This window comes from Cardiocondyla obscurior, linkage group LG21 (assembly GCF_019399895.1).
Source record: "Cardiocondyla obscurior isolate alpha-2009 linkage group LG21, Cobs3.1, whole genome shotgun sequence".
Classification (NCBI taxonomy): Eukaryota; Metazoa; Arthropoda; class Insecta; order Hymenoptera; family Formicidae; genus Cardiocondyla; species Cardiocondyla obscurior.
This window is the reverse complement of record NC_091884.1, coordinates 1778270-1799855: the sequence shown is the minus strand read 5'-3', so window position 1 is coordinate 1799855 and position 21586 is coordinate 1778270. Positions and strand designations below refer to the sequence as shown.

Sequence of the window (21586 nt, the reverse complement as noted above, 5' to 3'; positions counted from 1 at the left end):
AGTTTCACATATTCCGCGTGTATGTACCGCGCCGGCCGGATTGCCGATGACTGATTTCTCCCCGTTTTCTCATCTCCTGTCTCTGTCGCCTAGGATAACGTACGCTAGCCGCTGACGCCGCAGAAAGCGCCGTATGTCCTTCGATGTACGTACCAAATTTTGGTAAAATTAATATCACACTTTAATCGTAATAAATTCGAAAAAATAATATTGACCGCTAGATTCAATACGGATTCGATCGCGGAATAAAAATTTGCGCTGCAACCTTTTTTTTTTTTTTTCCGAACTGCGCCGGGGCTCTCTCGATCGTAAGTTTACCGCGGCTAAGAATTTCAGGCAATTTTCGATATTAATAATTATCGATCGCGTGTCCAAACTTAGGTACGATCCAAATATACTCGGTGCGCGGCGAAAAGTCGTCGAAAATGTCAGGCTGTTTCGCGACGAGGCGCGGTGGCCAGAAATTTTTCCGCCACCGTGCGCGATTGAAATCAAATCTGCGTTTAATGCCGCTTCGCGTGTTACACCGAGCGTCGAAGAATAAAACGAGACCGGAATCGAACAAGTGACCGCGTTTTTCCAACAACCGTTCGGCGAATCGACGAGATATATTCGTCGCCGATGGTCCCGACACCCCCCCCGGAACCGTCGATCAAACTTTCAATCTAGACCGGGGACGCTTGCTGGGGGCAGTCCTCGTCGTTTAGCTCGGCTATGACTTTCGCCGACTAATAAGCCAATTAAGAGAGACTTGCCGATACGTAAAGCCGTTTTCGTTTAGCAACCTTCGAGTCGCCAATCAATTACGTTTACTCGCTACATATGTATGTGCACCGTGTATCGAGCCCGAAACCCTTCGTTTTGTCACGGATGAAAATGAAATCGCCCGAAGATCAAATTTACGTTAATTGAGTATAAAAATCTCAGTTATTTGCGCCGCGCGTTTGCCAAAATGATACGCGTATACGATTTCATTTAATTAATTAATCGCAGCTAAACAGACTTTATATTTTATTCTCCGCGTCGCGTAAAGTTAATTTTTAAATTTAAAAAAAGAAAAAAAAAAGACAATTTTAATTAAAAATACAAATAAATTATATAAATTACTGTTACGCTTGAAATGTGATATCTCTATTTTACCATGTGCGTACAAAAATAATTTCAAGCTTCAACGGGAAGAATAAAAGGTTTATTTTGTTAAATAGAAAGAGTAGAATTTTTTACGTCGATAAATACACCGCTCGCGGTGAAGATGCGTGAAATCACGCCAAGGGAACAAGTATAGAGTCGTTGACGAAACAATCGATCACGATCAGAATATGACGGGGACTTACTTTGCACGTTGAATCACAGTCTCCTCATTTACCGGTTAATTATTCCCGAATGTTCGCCGACTCGCTGCTTTTTCCGCCGATCGCTTTATATCTCCTCCATGACCGGGCCGCTAGGTTAGGAAACAGGAATGGATCACGGATACGGCTGCATTCTGCGTGGCAATTTCCGGGTAACACTCTCGAAATTAACTGTCTCTTCCTTCTCGATCAATCGTAGAAAAAACTCTGTTGGTGATCACAAAATGGCTTCCGGTCAAGCCGCGTCCGCATTAATTGCGAGCGGCTCGCGAACACCTCGTCGCCGGATTAACCGCGAAACCGGCTCCCGCGCGAATCATTCGCCGGCTCTCGATGGTCAATGTCTCAATTAATACCGCGATCCGGCGAGAACTGCACCGTATTTTCGTATCGACGCGATGCACGACGTCTCTCGCCGCCGTTGTGGGCGAAGAACAGCGATCGTCGTGAGAAATAATTACCTCGCGACGCGAATCATGGCGGATCGCGACGAGCCGCGACGACATCGCCGTGAGAAATAATTACCTCGCGACGCGAATCATGGCGGACCGCGACCGGCCGCGACGACATCTCCTTGCGAGATTAGGCGCTCGATCCCGGCACTCGTGAATTCATCCGCGGACGCAAACTCGGCAGGCCGCCTCTCGATGGCCCATGTCTGAATTAATAGGGCGATCCGGCGAGAACTGCACCGTATTTTCGTATCGACGCGATGCACGACGTCTCTCACCGCCGCCGTGGGCGAAGAACAGCGATCGCTGCGAGAAATAATTGCGACGCGAATCGCGGCGAACCGCGACGACATCGCCTTGCGAGATTACGTGCTCGATCCCGGCTCTCGTGAATTTATCCACGGACGCAGACTCGGCAGGCGAATACGCGCGAAACGCGAGGAAAAAAAGCCGCGAAATAGCCGCGATCGTAAAAAAGACTTGCACCGAACGATGTCTGCCGAGCGACTGAGCTCCTTGTAAAAGTTACCAACTTTTGAATAACGTTACGCGATAGAAAGAGACGCCACTGTTGCCACTAACGCTAGGACGTCTGATTGGCTGGAATAGGTGGAGGTAGTGCAGGCTGGGCTTTAGGATCGTAAAAATTACGGACTTAAGGCCCATCTAGCGTCCGATCGGAAATTCAGTTTCGTTTCGTCAGGTTTGTTACGTTTGTTTCTACAAGTCGTTCTTTCGCGCTGCGTGAGCTCCACGCCAATTGAGCTTCGATTCGTATTAATTATTTTTTACATTACATTACATAGTTTTTTTTTGTTTTACGCAACGTCCGCTGAGGTCCCGCTGGCGTGAGTGGGCGGATTTTCAAGTACCCGAAGTGTCGTCGTCAGTACGACTAGATATCGCTCTTAGATCATAGTTCTTACGCGTCGGGAGTGAGTCTCGAGTTGAACGTCGACAATCCAAAGGAACTCGCGTCGAACGAACATCGGAGTCGAGTCCACGTCGTCGTCGTCGTCGAGTCGTCGGGCGGCGAGAAACAGTGGGCGTCGTGAAATTAACCAACTTTCCCCGTCGGCGTCGCGATGCTGAGGTTATCACCGGCGTGAAGTTGCCGTCGCCGCGACACGGACCTTCCGGTCTTCGCGAGCGCGGAAGTGCCGCGAGGAGACGTTTGGCGCTACGGGTCGATAGAGCGAACGCGTTTCGCGCTACGGGACGCTTAGTGCGGACGACGAGAGAGACGCGTACGCAATTACGTGTCGGGCGATTATCGCGTTGGCGCTAATTGGCGCGAAGGCTCGCGGTCAAGCGCCGACCGAGGCGATACCCGCGCGAGTGAGTGCTCGAAGGGAAGCGGATCGATCGACGGAGAGTGTCCGAAGGGAAGCCGGGATGGATCGACGGAGAGCGAGCGTCTAGAAGGGAAGCCGGGATCGATCGACGGAGAGCGAGCGTCTAGAAGGGAAGCCGGGATCGATCGACGGAGAGCGAGCGTCTAGAAGGGAAGCCGGGATCGATCGACGGAGAGCGAGCGTCCCGGAGCGGAGCGAATCGATGAGGAGGCGGCGTCGTCGACCGGCGAGTAATTATCCACTTATTATGACATTCGACGGTTAGCCGTCAGCTGCTTTCGCTTCTAACCCTTTCGCGACCGCGGTTACGTTCGCGAAAGTCCGCCATTTTGTGATCCGGCGTCCCCCCTTACCCCGTACCTCGTTTCACTTGTCCGAACGCCTCGCAGGAAGATCGGAAATCGAATTTTTTTCGTGCCGTAACGACGCGTCCCCGCTGATTGTTCGCCGAGAATTCTCGGCCCTTTGATGAGAAATGAACACGTAATCCGACTACGTCTGATTCCGCCGACTGTGCCGGGGGGTTTTTTTTTTTAACGATCACGCGATACCGCCGAAAGCTCACTTTAGATGATCTGTAATTCGCGTCAGATTTCCGAATGTAATTCCGCTCGCAATACGGTATAAACGACCCGTGCGTCGATGTTTCGAGCCTCCGACTGTTTTATTCAGCGTGAATAGAATTCTAGATATTTCGTAAATTGGAAATTACGTGGCGCTGTTAGAGCGAATCGAAAACGCCGACAAATACTATTTTTAAATGATTTTTGTCACTTAATCTTGTTCTATTTTTTCTTTTTTTTTCTTTCTTTTTTTTTTTTCTTACGTTTCTTACGTTTTAAGCGTCCAAAATATAATTTTATGTTGACAGAATTGTATTACTTGGCAAGCTAATCGATTAAGCTTGATCGAAATCGCCTTTAATGTGCAAGCTTTATTGTAATAACGTCCCCCAAGACCATCAATCATTCTTTAACTCACGTATAGAAAATCGCGAATATTGAATTCGGGGTGAAGTCGGTTTTATACAAGGAATATTTGCTAAATCTCTTTTAGTAAATTTTGCGCGCTTTAACTTTCCATCAATCCTCCGTGTTAAAGGAAAAAAAAAAAAAAACATTTACTTTGGTTTTAAAAAAAGTTTATTTTTTACATATTATAATTCTTTTTTTTTTTTAATACAAAATTTACAAATACATAAATATCGAAAAGATATCTCGAAAGAAAAATGAAATTTTCTTATACACAGACAGACTTCGCGTTATCATTATTATCAATATTACTTTTACATTAACGTACAACTTAATTTCGCGTCTGGAATACTGTCGCATTTTATAGAAACGAATATTCGCAAGAAATCGGGGAGAGAAAATTCCGCTTCATTCCTTTTTTCCGTACATGGAAAACATAGTTGTGCGCGAGCTGTTATACGTTCGCATAAAGCTTCGCTAAAATCATAGTCCCCGGGTGCAATTTGCGAGTTAATGTTTTGGTTTCCTGATCAAATTTCCAATCACTTTTGGAAGGACGATTTTGCGTCTGTGCATCTTGCGCGCGCCCTGCATATTCGCGCCTGGGCAAAACTCGTTTGCAGCGTTTGTTAAATCCAATCAGTTATCTCGCGCGCGTGCACAGCGCGTACGTGTGAGGGTGTAGAGCCGTCGTCGTCGTCGCTCGCTCGCTCGTCGGTGGCGGCTTTGCGATGCACCGTCGAGCTTGTTTTCCCCGTTCCACGTGAAATCGCGGAGAAAGCCGGCTCCGGCCACCAACGAGGTACGAAACGAAATATTGGATTAGGTAGATAAAGGCGGCACGAACCACAATAAGTCCCACGGACGGTGTGCACGCGATGTAGGGGCCGCGGGCTCGCAACGGCGGCAGAGTCGAAATGCGATACACACTACGAGATAAGGCTGAAATTGCGTTACGGCCTCGGCGCCGCGACCCGATGCGTTTTATCGTCCTTCCGAGCGACGTCGCGTTTCGAATTTGTCACCTTCCTACGTATGAATGTAATGATTGATTAGGCCGCTTGTTAGACCGAACGAGTTCCGTGGAAACGCGCTCGTGACCGCGCACGAGCCTCCCGTTGAAGACGTTCCGGCGAGTGTGAGGGAGCGACTCGATAGAGATCTCTAATTTCGTCTAATACAAAATTGGTATTGCGTTGCGCGATGTCAGATTTGCCTGCGCGTCCCTTTTTCATCGGGCTCGCTATAAAATGCACCAGCGTTTCGTGCTAATTTCATAACTGAATTCGATATGACCGTGCACTCTTGTCTTTATCCCGCGCTTAAAACGCAAATTTTCAAATTATTCATTATGTATATATTAATTGTTCACGACGCGCACGGTACTCTGGAAGGGAAAACGAACGGTTACTCGCTACTTATAATATATGGACGATTTCGTGGAAAGTAGGAATTACTGCAATTATTCATTCGTTTATTTACCGTGGAAGTATCCATGAAAATATTTTGCGTGCGCAAATATCACAAAGCTCCCGCGAAGCTGCGTCAATTTTTAACAGTGCAAAATCATGACGCACTTTATTTTCATCCGACGTAAAAGCATTTTTTTTTTTTTCGCCACAAAATCTGACAGAAACGCGCGCATCTGTGGGGAAAAAAATTAATAAAAAAAAAAGGAAATTTTTTTTTTACGTAGCAAGTTTCGCGGAAAGCAGGAAATACAAAGGGTAAAGCTTTTGTGACCGAGGCGAACGGTGCGCGAAGTGATCAAACGCCTCCGTCAATTATACGTTAATTATTTCGACTGGTTTCTCGCTTATCCCACACGCGCGTCTGTTGCTGATGCTTTCTGACAACTCTCCGTCAACGTCAGGGTAAACATTGACACGCGGCGTTATGTCACGTCGAATTATCCCCCGCGATATCGCCTCGCGCGCCGTTTACCCGAGGAATCGCGATCTCCACGCGATCCCTTCGCACGGAAGATTCCCCCGGTCGGGATGTCGTTTGCGAAATCATGATCGACGTTCCCCACTCTCCCGCGCCATCGATCATCGTGATTCCGGGTTAAAAGGAGTGCCTCGTTAAAAAGGCATATACCGTCGAACGCTCCGCTATCGGGGAGAATTTGTCGAGGGAGAGAAAGAGAGAGAGATGGAGATAGAGAGCTAGAACGAGTGGCGTGTGTCGGGGGGTTTGATCGACGTTCCCCATCGAACCCTTGAGGGCCTTTCCTCATGGGGTGGAAGACGAGGGGTCGCGCCGTCGGTTTGTCAAAAGTGTATTCCGCTCGTCAGCTCTTCGGCAAGTAATTGCGCTTGAATTACGTGGCCCGTTTTACGTCGGTAAAAAAAAAAAGTATCGTTATTCCGCCAACATTTCGTAAGATTTATACGGGACTCCCTTTAAATGGGGCGCACGTGCCAGGGTGATTGCGTGCGGGAATTATTCTCCCATGGAGAATCTCGCGCCTTTCCCTCTCGCTTACGAACTCGGGCGTCGCGCGGGGCTGACTGATCGCTTTTATCCCCTTCGGCGATGATCGTTACTTCGCCAAGCTGTATCGAACGTTGTTTTTACATCCGCGTTTCGCGGAAATATTTCCGACCGGGGGGGAGGGAAAGTATGCGTGGAATTTTGCGCGTATTAAAGACCGGCGGCGACGGCGGTTGCACTACGGTGGTCGTGAGGTTAGCGCTCTCCGCGGAATTCTAAGCAAAAATGAAAGAGACGCATTTAAAGGAGGGCGAGAGAGCTTCGTGAAAATATTTACCACGCATATTATCGTTTACGTGGTTTTGCGAGTTATTTCACGGTTCACGTGGTACAGCGTTTTGCTATTTTCTCTCAGTTCATTTAATAAGCAGGTCGCCACTATAATGATCTTACAGCGGACAGGTGATTGTTGAAAATGATAATTCATATCCATCGTTTTTTTTTTTTTTATACTTTTTTAGAAACGTATAATTATGAAAACGCAGTTAGGCAATTAAATAAGTCAGATGTTACGTTCTTATTTAATTTAATTAAGACATAATTATGAAAAATTTGTCGCTAATGGGAGGAAACGATTTTGAAAAATATAATTCTGTAATTGACTCTCGGTATTATAAATTTAAACGCGGTATCATTATTTTTTTTCACATCTTTAAATAGTATAAAAAAGTCGAGAACATTTACGTTTTTATCCTCGTCGGCGTTTTTCTTTAAGAAATTATTTAGATCGTCGCAAAAGCACCCTCGAATGTGCAACGCGATCGAAAAGTGCATATTATAAAATAGCTGAGCAAAATAAAATTACTTGCGTAGCAAGTGAATTTTTAACGAAATCACGGTATCGCGTTGTTGCATTAGTTCGATACCAGTTTCCGGTTATGTGCTACGTTTCGGCTATCAATACCGCGTCAAACGTGACACGATAACAGGCATGTAATGCTCCGTGAAAGTGGAAAAAAAATGATGATTTCCCTATAGTCAAGCGAAAGAAGTTCTGCAAATTCATCCCTTTCGTAGTGATTTATCATTTGTTCCGCCATCATATTTCATCGACGCCGTGTGTGCGTGTCGTTATATTTCTCTTTTCACATATATACCCTCATATATCGCGTATAGTATTTGTTTTTCAAAAATGCACTCTAGGCAATTATTTGAAAATATTGGGTTTGATGGATGTGTCGTCACGTCATAACATTTTACGAAGATTTTGGAAGGAGATAGATCAAATGTGTTTTAAAAAAAAAATCGCGATGATATTTCGTCGATTTGCACGAAAAATTCGATAGTTTTTTTTATATATAATATATATATATTTTTTTTACGCGCACAGAGATCTTTCTTGTCTACGAAAGTAGAAATTGCACAGAGCGGTTGAGCATTTGGTTTAAATTAACGATTCATGCGCTTACATTTCGTTTCTCGATCGTAATCTCTCTATTCAGGATCCTAACAATAAGAAATGCTCCCTCAGAGAACCGCCGTTTCTGAAGGAACGGAAATGAATGCTGCGATAAGTTAAAAAGTAAGCAATGCATTATTCAGTTTTATTAAATCCTAGCGGAAGAAAGGAGTTCTGTATAATTCGAGTCTATCTTTAATTGGAAACCTTTTTCTTTATTCCTTGATATTAATAACGTAATGTAAAAAGGAATGGGGGAAATAAAAGGGAAAAACGTATATCTATCTATATTACGTAGTACTTTCGATGTAGCTCTCGATATCTGTGTCCACGTTTGCAAAAGTTAGCACATATCGTGTTACGCATACAGTATGCATTTGAATTTAAATGGATTTGTCGACGTTTTATTATATCGGAAATGAATGGAATTGCACATTTTAATTGATTTAAAATTACGGAATGTCGATGCTTTTCTAATGACAAACAAAATTTAACTGTGCTTAGTAGTCGGATAATTTAACACGTGAGAAAAAAAAATTTATTTTGCATTTAATATTCATTAATTATTTCATACAACGTTTGTCGCTAGCTGTACTTAACACTAGGATATTTAAAAGGGACTTTGAATAGGATATTATAAAAACTGCTAACAAAGAATGATATTTAAAGGAATATTCATTCCCCGACAATTAATATAATTAAAAATCACTGAAAAAAAAAGGGGAAACAAATTTTTTAATTTACTTCCGTGCTTGACTGTATTGGATTAAAGCGTGCTTTCTCTCTTTTCCTTTCTCAATTTTATAACCAACCACGAAATATGATTGTTTATTTAACAGATGAATTTAATAAATAGGATTAAAATTTTTTTTTAATCTTTAAAGCTTACCGCGGTACGCCAGCAGTTATTTTGGCTTGCTCGAAAGTACACCTTTGCTTGACGTATTCGTATCTCTAATAGAAATCTGTTGCGAGCGCAGATCTTCATTGAAAACGGGGGTGCTTTCAACGTTGTTACTTAAAACCGTTTAGCAAATGGTAAAAAAAAAAAAAAATTAAAAATAAGAGAAAATAATACATAAAAGAGAAATTCTTTGCGTGCGACCGCGGTATTGATCTCACGCAATGAGACACGCGATTTCGTGCGGCGCGGATTTCGCTTTCTGGGCATGACATTTCGGTGACGTGTTTTTTTTTTTTTTGCGGTTTGCTTTCGGGGTCTCGGTCGAATCCGACTGACGCGAGGAAAGGGACGTTCGACGAATTTAATTAAAGTAAGTAATAAAGATAGAACTCGCCGGTGGAGAATACAGGATCGAATCGCGCCACGCCTCTCGCTATTTTTAAATTGCTTTTAAAATCTTGAATGTTAAAAATACGTAGATGTATTACGTAACAGTGATGCACAAAACATACGGCCCAGATTTTTCACTCGAGTGTTACGTTGTTACCAGGATTATAAATAATGTATAGCAGAAAGTAAGGGAACGAGGGGGAGGGGTGGTATAGCCGGAACTTTTATGGGTGAGTTAACTTTTAGGAGACTTTGCATTGCAAATGAAGCAAGTTTCGGTATAATGCGAGCTAAAAATTTATAGAAATTTCGACGACGGTTTGATTAGAAATCTTTAATTGTCGTTTGCATCCGTTAAAATTATTGCATATATTTCTCCGCATTTAAACATTTACCAACAATATGGTTTAATTTAAGCGTCGTTATAACGCAAATAAAGAGGCAATCTAATTCACCGCTAATTTTAATCCGATCGTTCGTAGGTATTTTCGAGGTATAGAAACGGTCGCAATCAGACCAGAATTGATTCTGAATTACTTCCACGTTAAAACATGTATTCACGTTTGTACAAATTCAACGTAACATACCAAACGATGGCGCGGACAATAAAATATCATAATAATTTCTCGAATTACATTGTTATTCTTATGATGTTTAATCCAGAACAAGTTGCGCGCATTTGTGATCGCTTATCGGATTATGTACGTATAATGATTCTCCATAAACTCATTTTATAGAAAAGGTTTAACATCACAAAATATATTAAGGCGCGAACGCGATTGTCGTTAACGTTGAATAGATCGTTAAATTTCGAACACAAAGGTGCGTTATGCGTTTGATAGAGAATACACAGGTACGTCATTTTACAAAATCCACCGATGCAAGTTTACAGTTTAATTAATGCATGATATAACATTTTTTTAATCCCTTTAAATTATAGAGAAATTACAATTTCGTATGAATAATTATACGATTGTCCGAAAAAAGAAAAAAAATTATTTTCGAGTTTTATTTTATATTTACTTTCGTTTGCAATTTATAAATGAGATGTCCGCGCGAAATAAATTAATTTTTATCAATTAACACATTAAGGTTTTCGCGCATTAAAAAAAAAAAAACTAATTTATATATAAATCTCCACTTAAAAGTAACGCGATATTATTTATTTTAATTTCGAGGTAAATAAATATGCGATAAAGTGATTAAAAGTGCGTGAGCAAATGCGCGATGAAGTTTAATGAAATCGTAGCTGAGGATAATTTTTCGACGATAAATCGATACCGTTAGCTCGTACATAAGCAGTTAGCACAACGAATATTCCTTCGGGGATGACGTTGATAGACCGGATATATGGACACAGTCCGCACATTAATAATGGGACGATATTTGCATTACAGTCGCACGCACGACTGCAATACGGCCGGCTCTTCAAACTCATGCTCATTTAACCAATTTCCGGTTATCAAGAAATCAATATTACAATTTGCTTGCGCCGCGAGTAAATTACCCAGTAATATTCTCCACGGCGATCGTGTGTTGAACGAGGAAAAATTTAAATACGGCGCTCTTTGATAGAAAGACTCCGGTGGAAAAAGCGCCCGACAATGATCATATATTTTACGATTTCATTTTTTTTTTCTTTTTCCTTCTTTTTATGACACTTGTTTTCTCGCTCTCGTTTCGCTTCTATCTTTGTTCCGTTTCTCTCTCTATCGCCTCTATCGCCGTCTCTCTTTCTTCTCTATCGTTGCACTAACTGAAATCGCTGCAGCGTAAGCTACAGGCTATGCGGCATCGTTTAAGCGATATGCACCGACTGTTTCGTTTGTGCCGTGGAATCGACGTTTCTCGTTGCAACTGCCAGATCCATGACTGCCTGGTGGAAAACTCGAACATCGCTTATAATCAATTCCGCCTATCGGGATATCAAGGTTATAATTTGCCGAGACGCGATGTGAGACGCGTGGCTCTTCGGATCATTTGGTACCGCGTACTGGCATTTATCTCCCGGACGTGAAACAGTACGTCGCGGTTCTCCGCCGCTTTGCCGCGAGATGCGTTATAGTCCGCGAGAATTTATCATTCGGATTGCAGGGGGGGGAATCGATCACTCTGGCGCACGCCGGAAAAACCGAAACGGAAGTAAAGGGAAGGCGTAACGCGCACGAAACCATATATCCGCGTGCCGCGAAAGCCAAACATCGTGCAGTTGTTCCGAAGGAACAAATAAACTTTTTCTTTTTTTTTTCTTTTTCTTTTTTTTTGTTTCTTTTTTTTTTCCCCGAGAAGATCGATTGCCCCGGAGCATTTCTCAAGATATAAAACAACACGCAGTAACAATCACTCTCATGAATAAAGGGAAAACGGATATCCCCTAAAGATATTATTTACTTAAAACGATAAACTCAAAGATAAAACACATTTTTCTTTCATCACGATTCTCTTCGGGAATTTTTCTTCTTGCATGATAGAAATATTGTTTGCTGTGTATGGACTCGAATGTTTCTTAAAATATCGAAGTAAAATAATTATTAAAAATTGCGTACGTAAATAATCGAAGTAAAATAATTTGTTAAAATTGCGTACGTGAATAATTCGAAGTAAAACTCGACGGTGGAGCGTGTATATCGCGTAATTTCTCTGTCGCCGCTGAAAGTGCATTGTTCGCGGTGGAATTTTGTGATCGGGAACGTCAGTAAAGGCCGTCGTTGAATATTAATCGCAAGTTTGTCGATTTCGAGCGGTCTAGTTGCACGCATGTTTATAAACGCGCTTGGTGGTTGCGATAGCGGCTCGCGGATCTCGCTCAAAACGGCTTCGGTCCTGCTCAATTCAGTCGAGCTCGACTCGGCGCACTCGACGTCGACCATTACGTTAATTACGGGCAAACGGATAATGCCAACGAGCGTCTAGCCCTGCAGTCGACAGCGGCGGCGATGTCAACGAGATACTTATTGTCGGTAACGCACCCGCGCGCCGCAACAATCGCTCTCCCCGTCTCTCGTGAAAGCGAAGAAATTACCGAGTAACGACGTGAATTTACTGTCGCTAAACTTGTTGCTCCGCCGTTTGTGAACCATTTTCAAGTAGAACAGAGAGAAAGAGAAACGCGATGAATATAAAATACGATTATAAAAACTGTCGACGCGGGCATCGGATGCCTGTGTGCTCGGAAAAGTTCGTCACTCGTTAATTTCTGGACGCAAAAGCCCAAAGAGAAAGAGCACGCGCAAAAATAGGATTCTATTTCTTTTTTTTTTTACTTCCTCGTAATTTGGATAATTATAATCTCTAACTATATCGCGGCGTAATAATAATATTGCACCAAGTCCTATTCCATCAAAAAAGAAAAAAAAAAAGAACTACAAAATATATTACTATTTATTTTATAATTTGATAAGCAAATCTTAAATTGCACGTTTTCGATTATTCATAATTTACTTCCGTATCCTCCTCGGCTGTGGTTAAAGCGATTAAAATTGTAGCAGTTAGTATGGTAAACACGAGATGTATACAATATTACCATAGCTCTGTATGCAGCGAGCTAAGACGCTGCATTTGCCATCTCTCTTTGGGGGTGCTGATAAGTGGTCGACGAAATTGTAGCGACTCGTGATTGCCAACAATTTATACATGCCAGGCAAGATCTTGGTTGGGTGGCTTCCGGTAAATAGCTCAAGAGTCTCGAATAATGATAGAGAATTAGAAACTCAATTATACGTCCTCGGGGGTATAGCTTTAAGTGCAATAACTTCGCAATTTTCCCTTCGGAATAATCCGTTGCATTCTGTTTGCCCTGCCAGTCACGGCATTCGCCTTGTTACACAGTAGTATCACATCCTTGGGCCGCTCTTTGCAATTTCGATGCATATTTATAATAAAATCTTTCTTCAGATCACACATTATGCACGCGCACGTTTTCTTCGTCGAAATGAAACCAAAACGCACTCCACGTCGTGATGATAAAAAAAAGACATCGCCGTTGATGTATGCGAAGTATTGATAACTTGAAATTGTAACGTAATTAAATTTAATGAATTACATTGAGTGTCGATTTTTCAAAAATAATTAGTGGACAATCGATATTGTTGCCCGAATTGTGAGGCGAGATAAATGCGATTTGCATATCGTTGCGGGTGAATACGAACAAAACCGAAATTCAATATAGTTGCCAATCAATAAAATGAATACGAGCGATTTCACTATTACATGAGAACAATTCGGTAGGAATAGAAGTTTCAAAATTTAAATTGAAAATTTTAGTATTAAAATTAGTAAATCACTTATAAACAACAATTATATGAGACAGGCGGGCGAAATTAAATTACGAAGCGGACAAAATGCAACGCATTTTAATTACAAAAAGAATTTTTTTTTTTTTTAATTTTTTTCAAAAATATGTTGGAAGCTTTGTAAAATTATTAAAAGGGGAAAAAGCCTTTTCTAACGTAATCTTCAGCGAAATAATTTAACATTTAAGTACTACGGCTTGAAACTGTCTTTAAAATTAAATATATCTTATATAACGGAGGATGTTTAATGAAAGTTCCGAAATTCAACGCGTCAAAGAGAAATCGTATTGTAGTTTAATCGATCGATCAGCTATCGTGGCGTAATTCCGTAGGAAATTCGATTGTTAAATGATCCATTAACCGACAACCTAGTTTTGAGAGCAAAAATGTTTTCATAGACAAACGACGAGCTGACACTTGAACGAAGCTACGATTAACTGTTTGCAATAATTATTTGAAGAATAATAAACTGCATTTTTGACAGAATTTTAATTTTAACTTTATAAAAAAATTAAAAAAATAAAATAAAATAATAATCAGTGACAACAGAAAAAATTGAGAAACTAGTAATCATACATGTTTATGAGTTAATTCTTTTATAAGCAAATAATTTGGTTTATAGATTTCCTTTTTGTTTTACGTCACCAGCGAACGTATTTCACATGAAGTTGCGGAGTAGAATTGTCAAGTACTGAAAATAACTGCTGGTAGACAAAAGTGCCAGGTGATCAAAAATATAAACGCGCCAGTTGTATATTTTCAATCGGTTTTATTGATTTTGTCCTTAATTCGACGCGTGTATGTCGTGTAAATGAGATTACCTAAAACAAACGCAAGCGAATAAATGCAGGCTTTTGCAGTACTGAAAAGCTACTGCAATATGCAACAGTTTGATCCTTGCTTACTACCGAAACAACATGTATCTTCAAAACAGTATGGCATTATTTTTTCTCTCTTTCTTTTTTTTTTTCTCTTTTTTTACTCGCGCCAATCATCCATAAATCGAAATCTTATATTTACCGTCTTACCTACACTTCGAAGACGTGATCGATAATTGAATAAAGAGGTACGTGAAATTGTGTCGTTTCAGCAAAAGAAGCAAAAGCGGTAATCCACTCGTTTGCGTAGCAAACTAGTTGCTCTATATGTAAATTGCTTGTTCTATATGGAAATGCACGCCTTTCCGTGTAAATGTCGCGATGTTACAACGTGCTTGCAATACTCGCCGAAATCGCGAAGGTTCATTCGAGGGTTACCGCGCGAGTGACAGATTGCGATTCGCAAAACTGTGGATTATTTACGCGACAATCGGAGAATTGTGTCGGGCGTCGCGATTGTTCCGCGGATAAATTCCGGTGGGGAGGGAGGGGGTGGGCTAGGCACGCGCGGATTGATGGATATTAATTGTCTTCTATATGGGGACGAGACGCCTCATCCTCCCTTTTACCCCGGGCACTTTTACTCGTCCTACGACCGGCTTTAGCGCGCCGCCTCGTCGACAAAGTGATGCCGCGTGTTGTTCCCCAACAATAATAGGAGTAATTAACGCGGATCGTGAAAATCCGATGTGTGCTCGAGCTAAAAGAGTGACAAGACTTCAAAAGCGGCCGCGGGCTAGAGAGAGAGAGGGTTGCGGACGCGCGGTGTTAATCGGATGCGGTGGGGTTTGCGGGGGAGGAGGAGGAAACGCGCGTTATTTCGAGAGGTCGTCGATCTATTTCCATTATTCTTCGTCGGGCAACGAAATCGAGTGCACCGGGTATATCGGAGAGACGTGATTTACGACGAGCATTGTTTGCGGACGTTTATCTGATTCCATAAGTCGTTCTTACGTGAAACGAGTTTCTTGATTGGAGTTTACCTCCGTACGGCCAAGAAAGGTATATCCCATCTCGCGGATATATTGAGCTGAGTTCGGGATCACGTTAAAAACTCGTCTGGGCAGCGTGGTAACATAATTGTTATTAAAAATATCGGAAAAGGGATAAACGTCGTACGGTCTAAATAAATGCCGTCGAAAATGCATTTTTAGATAAAATGCTAAGCACATAACATTTCGTCACGCGCAAACATTGTGAATAAAATATTTTGAATGACCGCTGCATATGCCTGTTCCATAGAAAATCTGAGTGACTTTGATAGTTAAAATGTAACTAAATTGAAAAGAATTTTTTTTCCCTTTTTTTTTTTCGAATTTTTATCGGTTTATTGATTTCTGTATTACATGTCTACCGTAAGTAAAATGTCAGCGAATGCTACAAGAGCTTACGAGCTTTTACGCTAGGTTATTTCGTTGGAATTTAAATAAATCAACGAAGAAGTAACATTTAATGCGTGTCAATCAGAATCAACGGCGTTTTGTCAATCAGAAACTCGTTTCACGTCCCGATTACTTTCGTAATGCACATAATCAGGTCGCTTAAGAAGGCAGATCTGGCGAGAAATTTATCCGGCGTAGCTTACACGCGAGGACGGGGCTGGCAATAAAATTTTAAATGAGATCATCTATGGCGGAGCGTCGCGTTTAAACCTTCGGCAGCCTCGTCCTCGCGTATAACCGTACCTCTGCCAGATGGAAAGCGAGTTCTAATCCGATCAGACTTTCTTTCTAGCCGTCGACGAATTGAATGCAATCACCGGGAACTAGCTTCCTCCTCCTCGGCGTTATAAGAGCATTTCACCTGCGCAAATACGTGCAAGTTCCACCGACAACTTTGCCAACTTGGCAGCAAACTTATGCGCGGCGTTCGATCTCCGGTGCCGAAGGAGATGTGTAAAGATAGGCGGTAAGCGGAAGCCAGGGTAGAGTTGAGAAAACGAGCTGGATAGGATGTTATCGAGGATACTCTGACGAGGGGGGTTGAAAACGAAAGGGGGGAAGGAGGTGGGCGACCTAACAAATGACGGCGCTTTCGTCTCGCGTAAATAATAACCGTCCAACGAAAAGAAGGTGCTGGTGTTGCAGACTAGGACGGCAAATTCGGGGTAGGGGGGGGGGGACGGGAGAATCAAATCCCCTCGCGAATAAACGCGCAAACGTACGTAATCTCGTCGCCGCCGCATTAACGATATGAAAGGAATATTGACTTACTGCTTCTGGAGTACGTGGGTCGCGTAATGGAGATTTACCGGTGAAGGATCCGGTTGAGGATAACGACGACCATGACGAAGACGACGAAAACGACGTCGGCGTCGCTATCTTTCTCATTCTTTAATATCGCGAATGATATACGTATATATTATTATGCCGGGGTAAGAAGAGATATCGAGAGTCTGCCGGAGAGAAGCTTCGTTAATCGTGTTTTCTTCCTCCCCCGTTTTTTTTTTAAAGTGCAGGCTCTGTTTCATTTAGGAAAAATACATTTATAATTGGGCAGGATAATTGGAAGAGGGAAAAACAAATTTCACTTATTTTTCTATTATTCGCTCTGAGCGTAAATATTTCAAGCAGAGACAAACGCGAGCTACTTATTATTAATAAATACTAATTTTATTTTATATGCCTAATTTTTTTTGTAATAAAAGAGTTTAATGAAAAACGCGAATTGTAGGTACTGGCAAGTAAATTCTGTAGAAATTACTCTGCTCTGATGTGCAAAACGTGTCGCAAATCTATTTAAGATGATCTCGCTAGAGTCGTCTCAAAACGACACTTTTACATTTCACGCCGAAATGCGCTGTCGCATAAAAAAGTTAAAGATATCAAAAAGTAAAAACAAAAAGGAACAATCTGTTAAACGTTTGATTTTACGAGTAGCAAAATATATATTTTCAAAAAAAAAAAAAATTAAAAGCGCAACGTAAAAAAAACAGTTTATTATTCGAAGCTGCGTAGTATGAAGATAATTAATTGATTCTTTAATGAGAGTAAAATATTATTTCTAAAATAATTACGATAAAATGTTATTTTAATATGATTAAAACTAAAGTAATATTTGACTTACCTACGTTGTTACATAAAAAAATGCGTTAATAATAAATTACTGAGTGTTATCACTTGATAATTTTTCTGCACATTCGGAAAATTATAAATTGGAGAATTTCAACTCCCGCGTAGGTTTGTTCGTACGGCGGGCATTTAAATCTTTAATAATAATTCGTTGTTTCACTCCCGGAGTCAATAATGCGTACCCACAGGTGTTGCATTATACAGGAAAGTTGAGGAGACCGTAACTAATCCGTGAATGTTTATCAGTTAGCCGACGATAGCTGTTTAAGCAGGTGTCTGTATTCAGGGGCGTTGCTGGGTCATGCTGCTGAAATATATAGGATATTGCTCCAACGTTGTCTCTATCTTGTATCCGTATCCACCTTTGCGCGTTGTTCGCGACTTAAAGTATACATACGCCCCCGTCAGCCACTTCGGCCATCGACCAGCAATCGCGCGCCTTCAAAGCATTGTGCGCCTCTCACACCCTGCAGAACGTACATCAGTATTTGGCACCGATCTGACGCGCTACGTGGACGTTGAAACGCGCCAGCGATCGCCGGCAGCCAGAAACTATACTTTTTTTATTTTTTATTACGTCTTTGCGCTTTGAAATAAAAATGCGATTACATCACCGCCGAGATTTAGTACGTATACGCTGTCGAGTAACGCGTTTGAGTAATGTCCGCGAAAAGCGACGAGACTATTGGGAAATAGAAAAACTTTCACCGACTAGCCTGTTGCACATTTTTTTAAAAGCTTGGTATGGGATTCAAAAAGTAATCTTGTGTCGTTAGAAAAAAAAATAAAAAAGAAATCTGGTATCCGTCTATTTATTATTATCTAACGCGGGTCGTGTAGATTTAGTATGTAGACGTTTCGTGCGTTACATTTTTGGCTCGATGCTGAACAGTTTTGTTAGACAGCCACGAGATAAACCACGGATTGGCTGGATAGTCATTAGATAGCGTTTAGGCTCAATTTCCACTCGAATTAATGTTTCAATGAGGTAGCTACGGATGTGCAATCTCATTGCGCTTATGTATCGACGATTGTAAATTTCGTCTTGATAATCTCAAAAACCATGATTGTAAAAATGAGTAATGCGATACGTAACTGCAATTTGAAATTTATGGCCTCTTTTTTTTTGTACGTACGTGAAATATGGTTGAAATATTTCGAAATACACATAGAGAAGAAAAAGAGAAAGCTTTGATATAAAATATTTGGGAATATTAAGTTTTGAACATATTTTTAGGTCATGATGTTACATAAAACAAAAACTTTAATTATCTTTTAAATTACGAGGCAGAAATATATATATTAAATATATTTGAAAAAAAAAAAAAAAAAAAAAAAAAGGCGTAACGCGATATGAAAATACATTTTTAGCATGAAAATATCCACACGTTCTATCAAAGTAAAATATAATAATATTTAAAATTTATACAAATAAATGCGAGTCGCGAAAGATAGAAAATTCAATGTAGATGCGCCGAGTTTGCGGGGTAAACTCGTTTTCTACTGAGAAAATAAACTGCCAACGGTTATATTAGCCTGTTGAACAAGCACCCATTTAAGAAACGAGTTTCGATGCAAATCCGCAGAATGTCCCGGAGCAGTGGCATTTGCCTCAAAGCATACGCCCGTATCTGTCGGCGTATTTGGCATGAACTTCACATTCTCGAAGAGAGGGATTATAGGGAGGGCATTACAGACCTGGATCTGTTCCTTCGTTCCCACGGTAGAAACTTCATTATCTCGAGTTGTCACGACACACCCGTCAACATGGCGACTACCCGACCATAATTACGTTCTAAATATTCCGCATGCGAAAAGTTTCCAACTTTGTTTGCCGCGTAGCGAGAATCGCGATGAAGAGAAGAGTGGGTGAGGCGGGAAGGAGGGGGGGGGACGAGCTTGTTAAGCGCTTCTTATCCGTGCTAGCGGCATTACACAATCCAAATGCCGTGAATATCGACGTGACCTCTCTCGTCGCTGCATCCTATTATGCCAACTCGTAATCGTAGCTAGTTTGCGGGGCCCGCCTTTGCGCGTTCCCGATTATCCGCGCGGAAATTTCGCGCCCCGGTAACTACATTTAATTTCGGTGCGTCTACAAGACGATTATGATCATCCCCACAGGAGCCGGCACGTGCTCCACATTCCTGAAGGATATAACGCGCGAGGTTTGTCACGAACTGTACTTGTCTCTCTGTGTGCAACCACGAGATAAACCTGATTACGCCATGACAGAGCGGTAGAATGGACCGAGGTACTGTTGGCCCATAGACACGTGGATGCATTCCCTCGTTTGTGGCTGGGTTACATACGTTATATGCGACAACGCGAGCTCGTTTACACCATACTAATGAAGGGGGGTTACAAGCGTTCCTAGAGCAAGTCGCTAACGACTTATCTCGTGACGATTGCACTCATTCGTATGCGACGGCTGTAATACCATCTAACTCTCTGCGGGATGACGCGACATATCGTAATTGGTAGCTCCTGTCTTTCTCCAAATCCATTTCCTATTAACGAGAGGATCGTTTCTGTTCGTATAAACGTATTCGTTTGCTCTCTAATTGCAAAGCACGCCGCTACTATTCAAATGAGAGCCCTTGTATTTCGTGTAACTCATCAATGTAGAATTCTCTTTTTTTTTTCTTTTTAATTTTTTTTTTTTAAAGATATATTTTAATTTCAAGTTTGATTATCAACGAGCGTTATTTTCGCATAATTTTCTACAGTTAATTTACACGTTCGCGTATGTAAGTGTGTTCAAACGTAATGCGTCAGGATGGAATTTCAGTTAATTATGAACTCGTCTTAATTAACTCGTCCCGAGATGAGGAACTGGACTGCATACCGACGTCTCATAAGCATGTGGCAGATATTCGCCTGTTCATAAGCGGGATGTACGTAAGACAACGAAGTACTGTTTTCTCGGTACTAATAGATTTGGAAGTGTATCTTGCAAGTAATTAACTGCCTAGTTTATCTTACTACACGAATATAGTTCTTAGATTAATATATAGGACTGCTTCCTATCAATATTTGAATTGCGTGTACGATGTTAGCTAGTCAAGAATTGTTGCGAGTCTAGCGCGGGCTTAAAAAATTATCTAGATTCGAAAATAATTAAATAAAATTAACATTGTAAGTTTAAACTGTTGCAGCTAGCGAAACTAATTATTATACAATTACAACTGCCGTTAAATACCGCCGGTGCGTCAGTTGGAATAATAGAATGCACTTAAATACACGATAATGCGAGTTGAAACATGTCATTGCAGAACACGATTCGTATCGCAGTACGTTGCAGACTGGCTCTATGCAAAATATTCTGCATAATGTATTATAATTATATACCCATTCTAAATAATTATGCATTTTTTAATATTTTAATATTTTAATTTTTTTTTTTGATCATATTTAATTTATAACAAAGTGGTTTTTTCAACTTAAAAAATTTCTTTATTAATAAGCGATGGATTAAATGTACCCTAAAATTTTTATTCGCAAGCGGGGATCAGTAAATCTGCCGAGCAGTTCTTTCCAAGTTCCAAAATGTATCTCGATGAATATTTTAGACTCCGTAATGTACAAGTTAAGATATTTTTCTAATTTTCAAGTAGGTTTTCCTCGTGATAAATGCGCGGTCGTTTGTATCGGATTAATAGATCTGGTCATTCGTTCCGCAAGTAGTAAATGACTCGTAACGACTGCGGTAGTTTTCTTCGTATACGAAAACATTCCCCAAGTGTACAGAAGAAATTCGCTTATCGCTGGTAATAATACGGAACAATTTCTGCTAATTTTGTTTTTTTTTTCTTTTTTTTTTTTAATAATTTGTGGATAAATTGTTTATTCGATATACGTTGTATCTTGTACATGGATAGAAAATGAATTGAGCTGAAACAAACGCAGTAATAAAATTCTTAGCATTGCAACGACTAGAATTATAAATTGTAAAAATGTTCGTAGATGTTCATTTATTTCAACATCAAACCAGAAAATTTTTCTGAAACACTGTATCGCGATGAC

The 21586-nt window shown here is 41.1% G+C and overlaps 2 protein-coding genes across 2 annotated transcripts in view; one reads left to right on the top strand and one right to left on the bottom strand.

Moving 5' to 3' along the window:
• Dpr12 (defective proboscis extension response 12) overlaps positions 1-21586 on the bottom strand; it is a 229186-nt gene that overhangs the window by 188961 nt on the left and 18639 nt on the right. The gene's annotated exons all lie outside the window — the stretch shown is intronic.
• Positions 2375-21586, top strand: part of Mrps11 (mitochondrial ribosomal protein S11) — a 47336-nt gene continuing 28124 nt past the window's right edge. Inside the window, exon 1 of the mRNA XM_070670644.1 lies at positions 2375-3389. Within this exon, the coding sequence (XP_070526745.1) occupies positions 3362-3389 (28 nt within the window). The 5' untranslated portion in view covers positions 2375-3361. The remainder of the gene's footprint in view (positions 3390-21586) is intronic.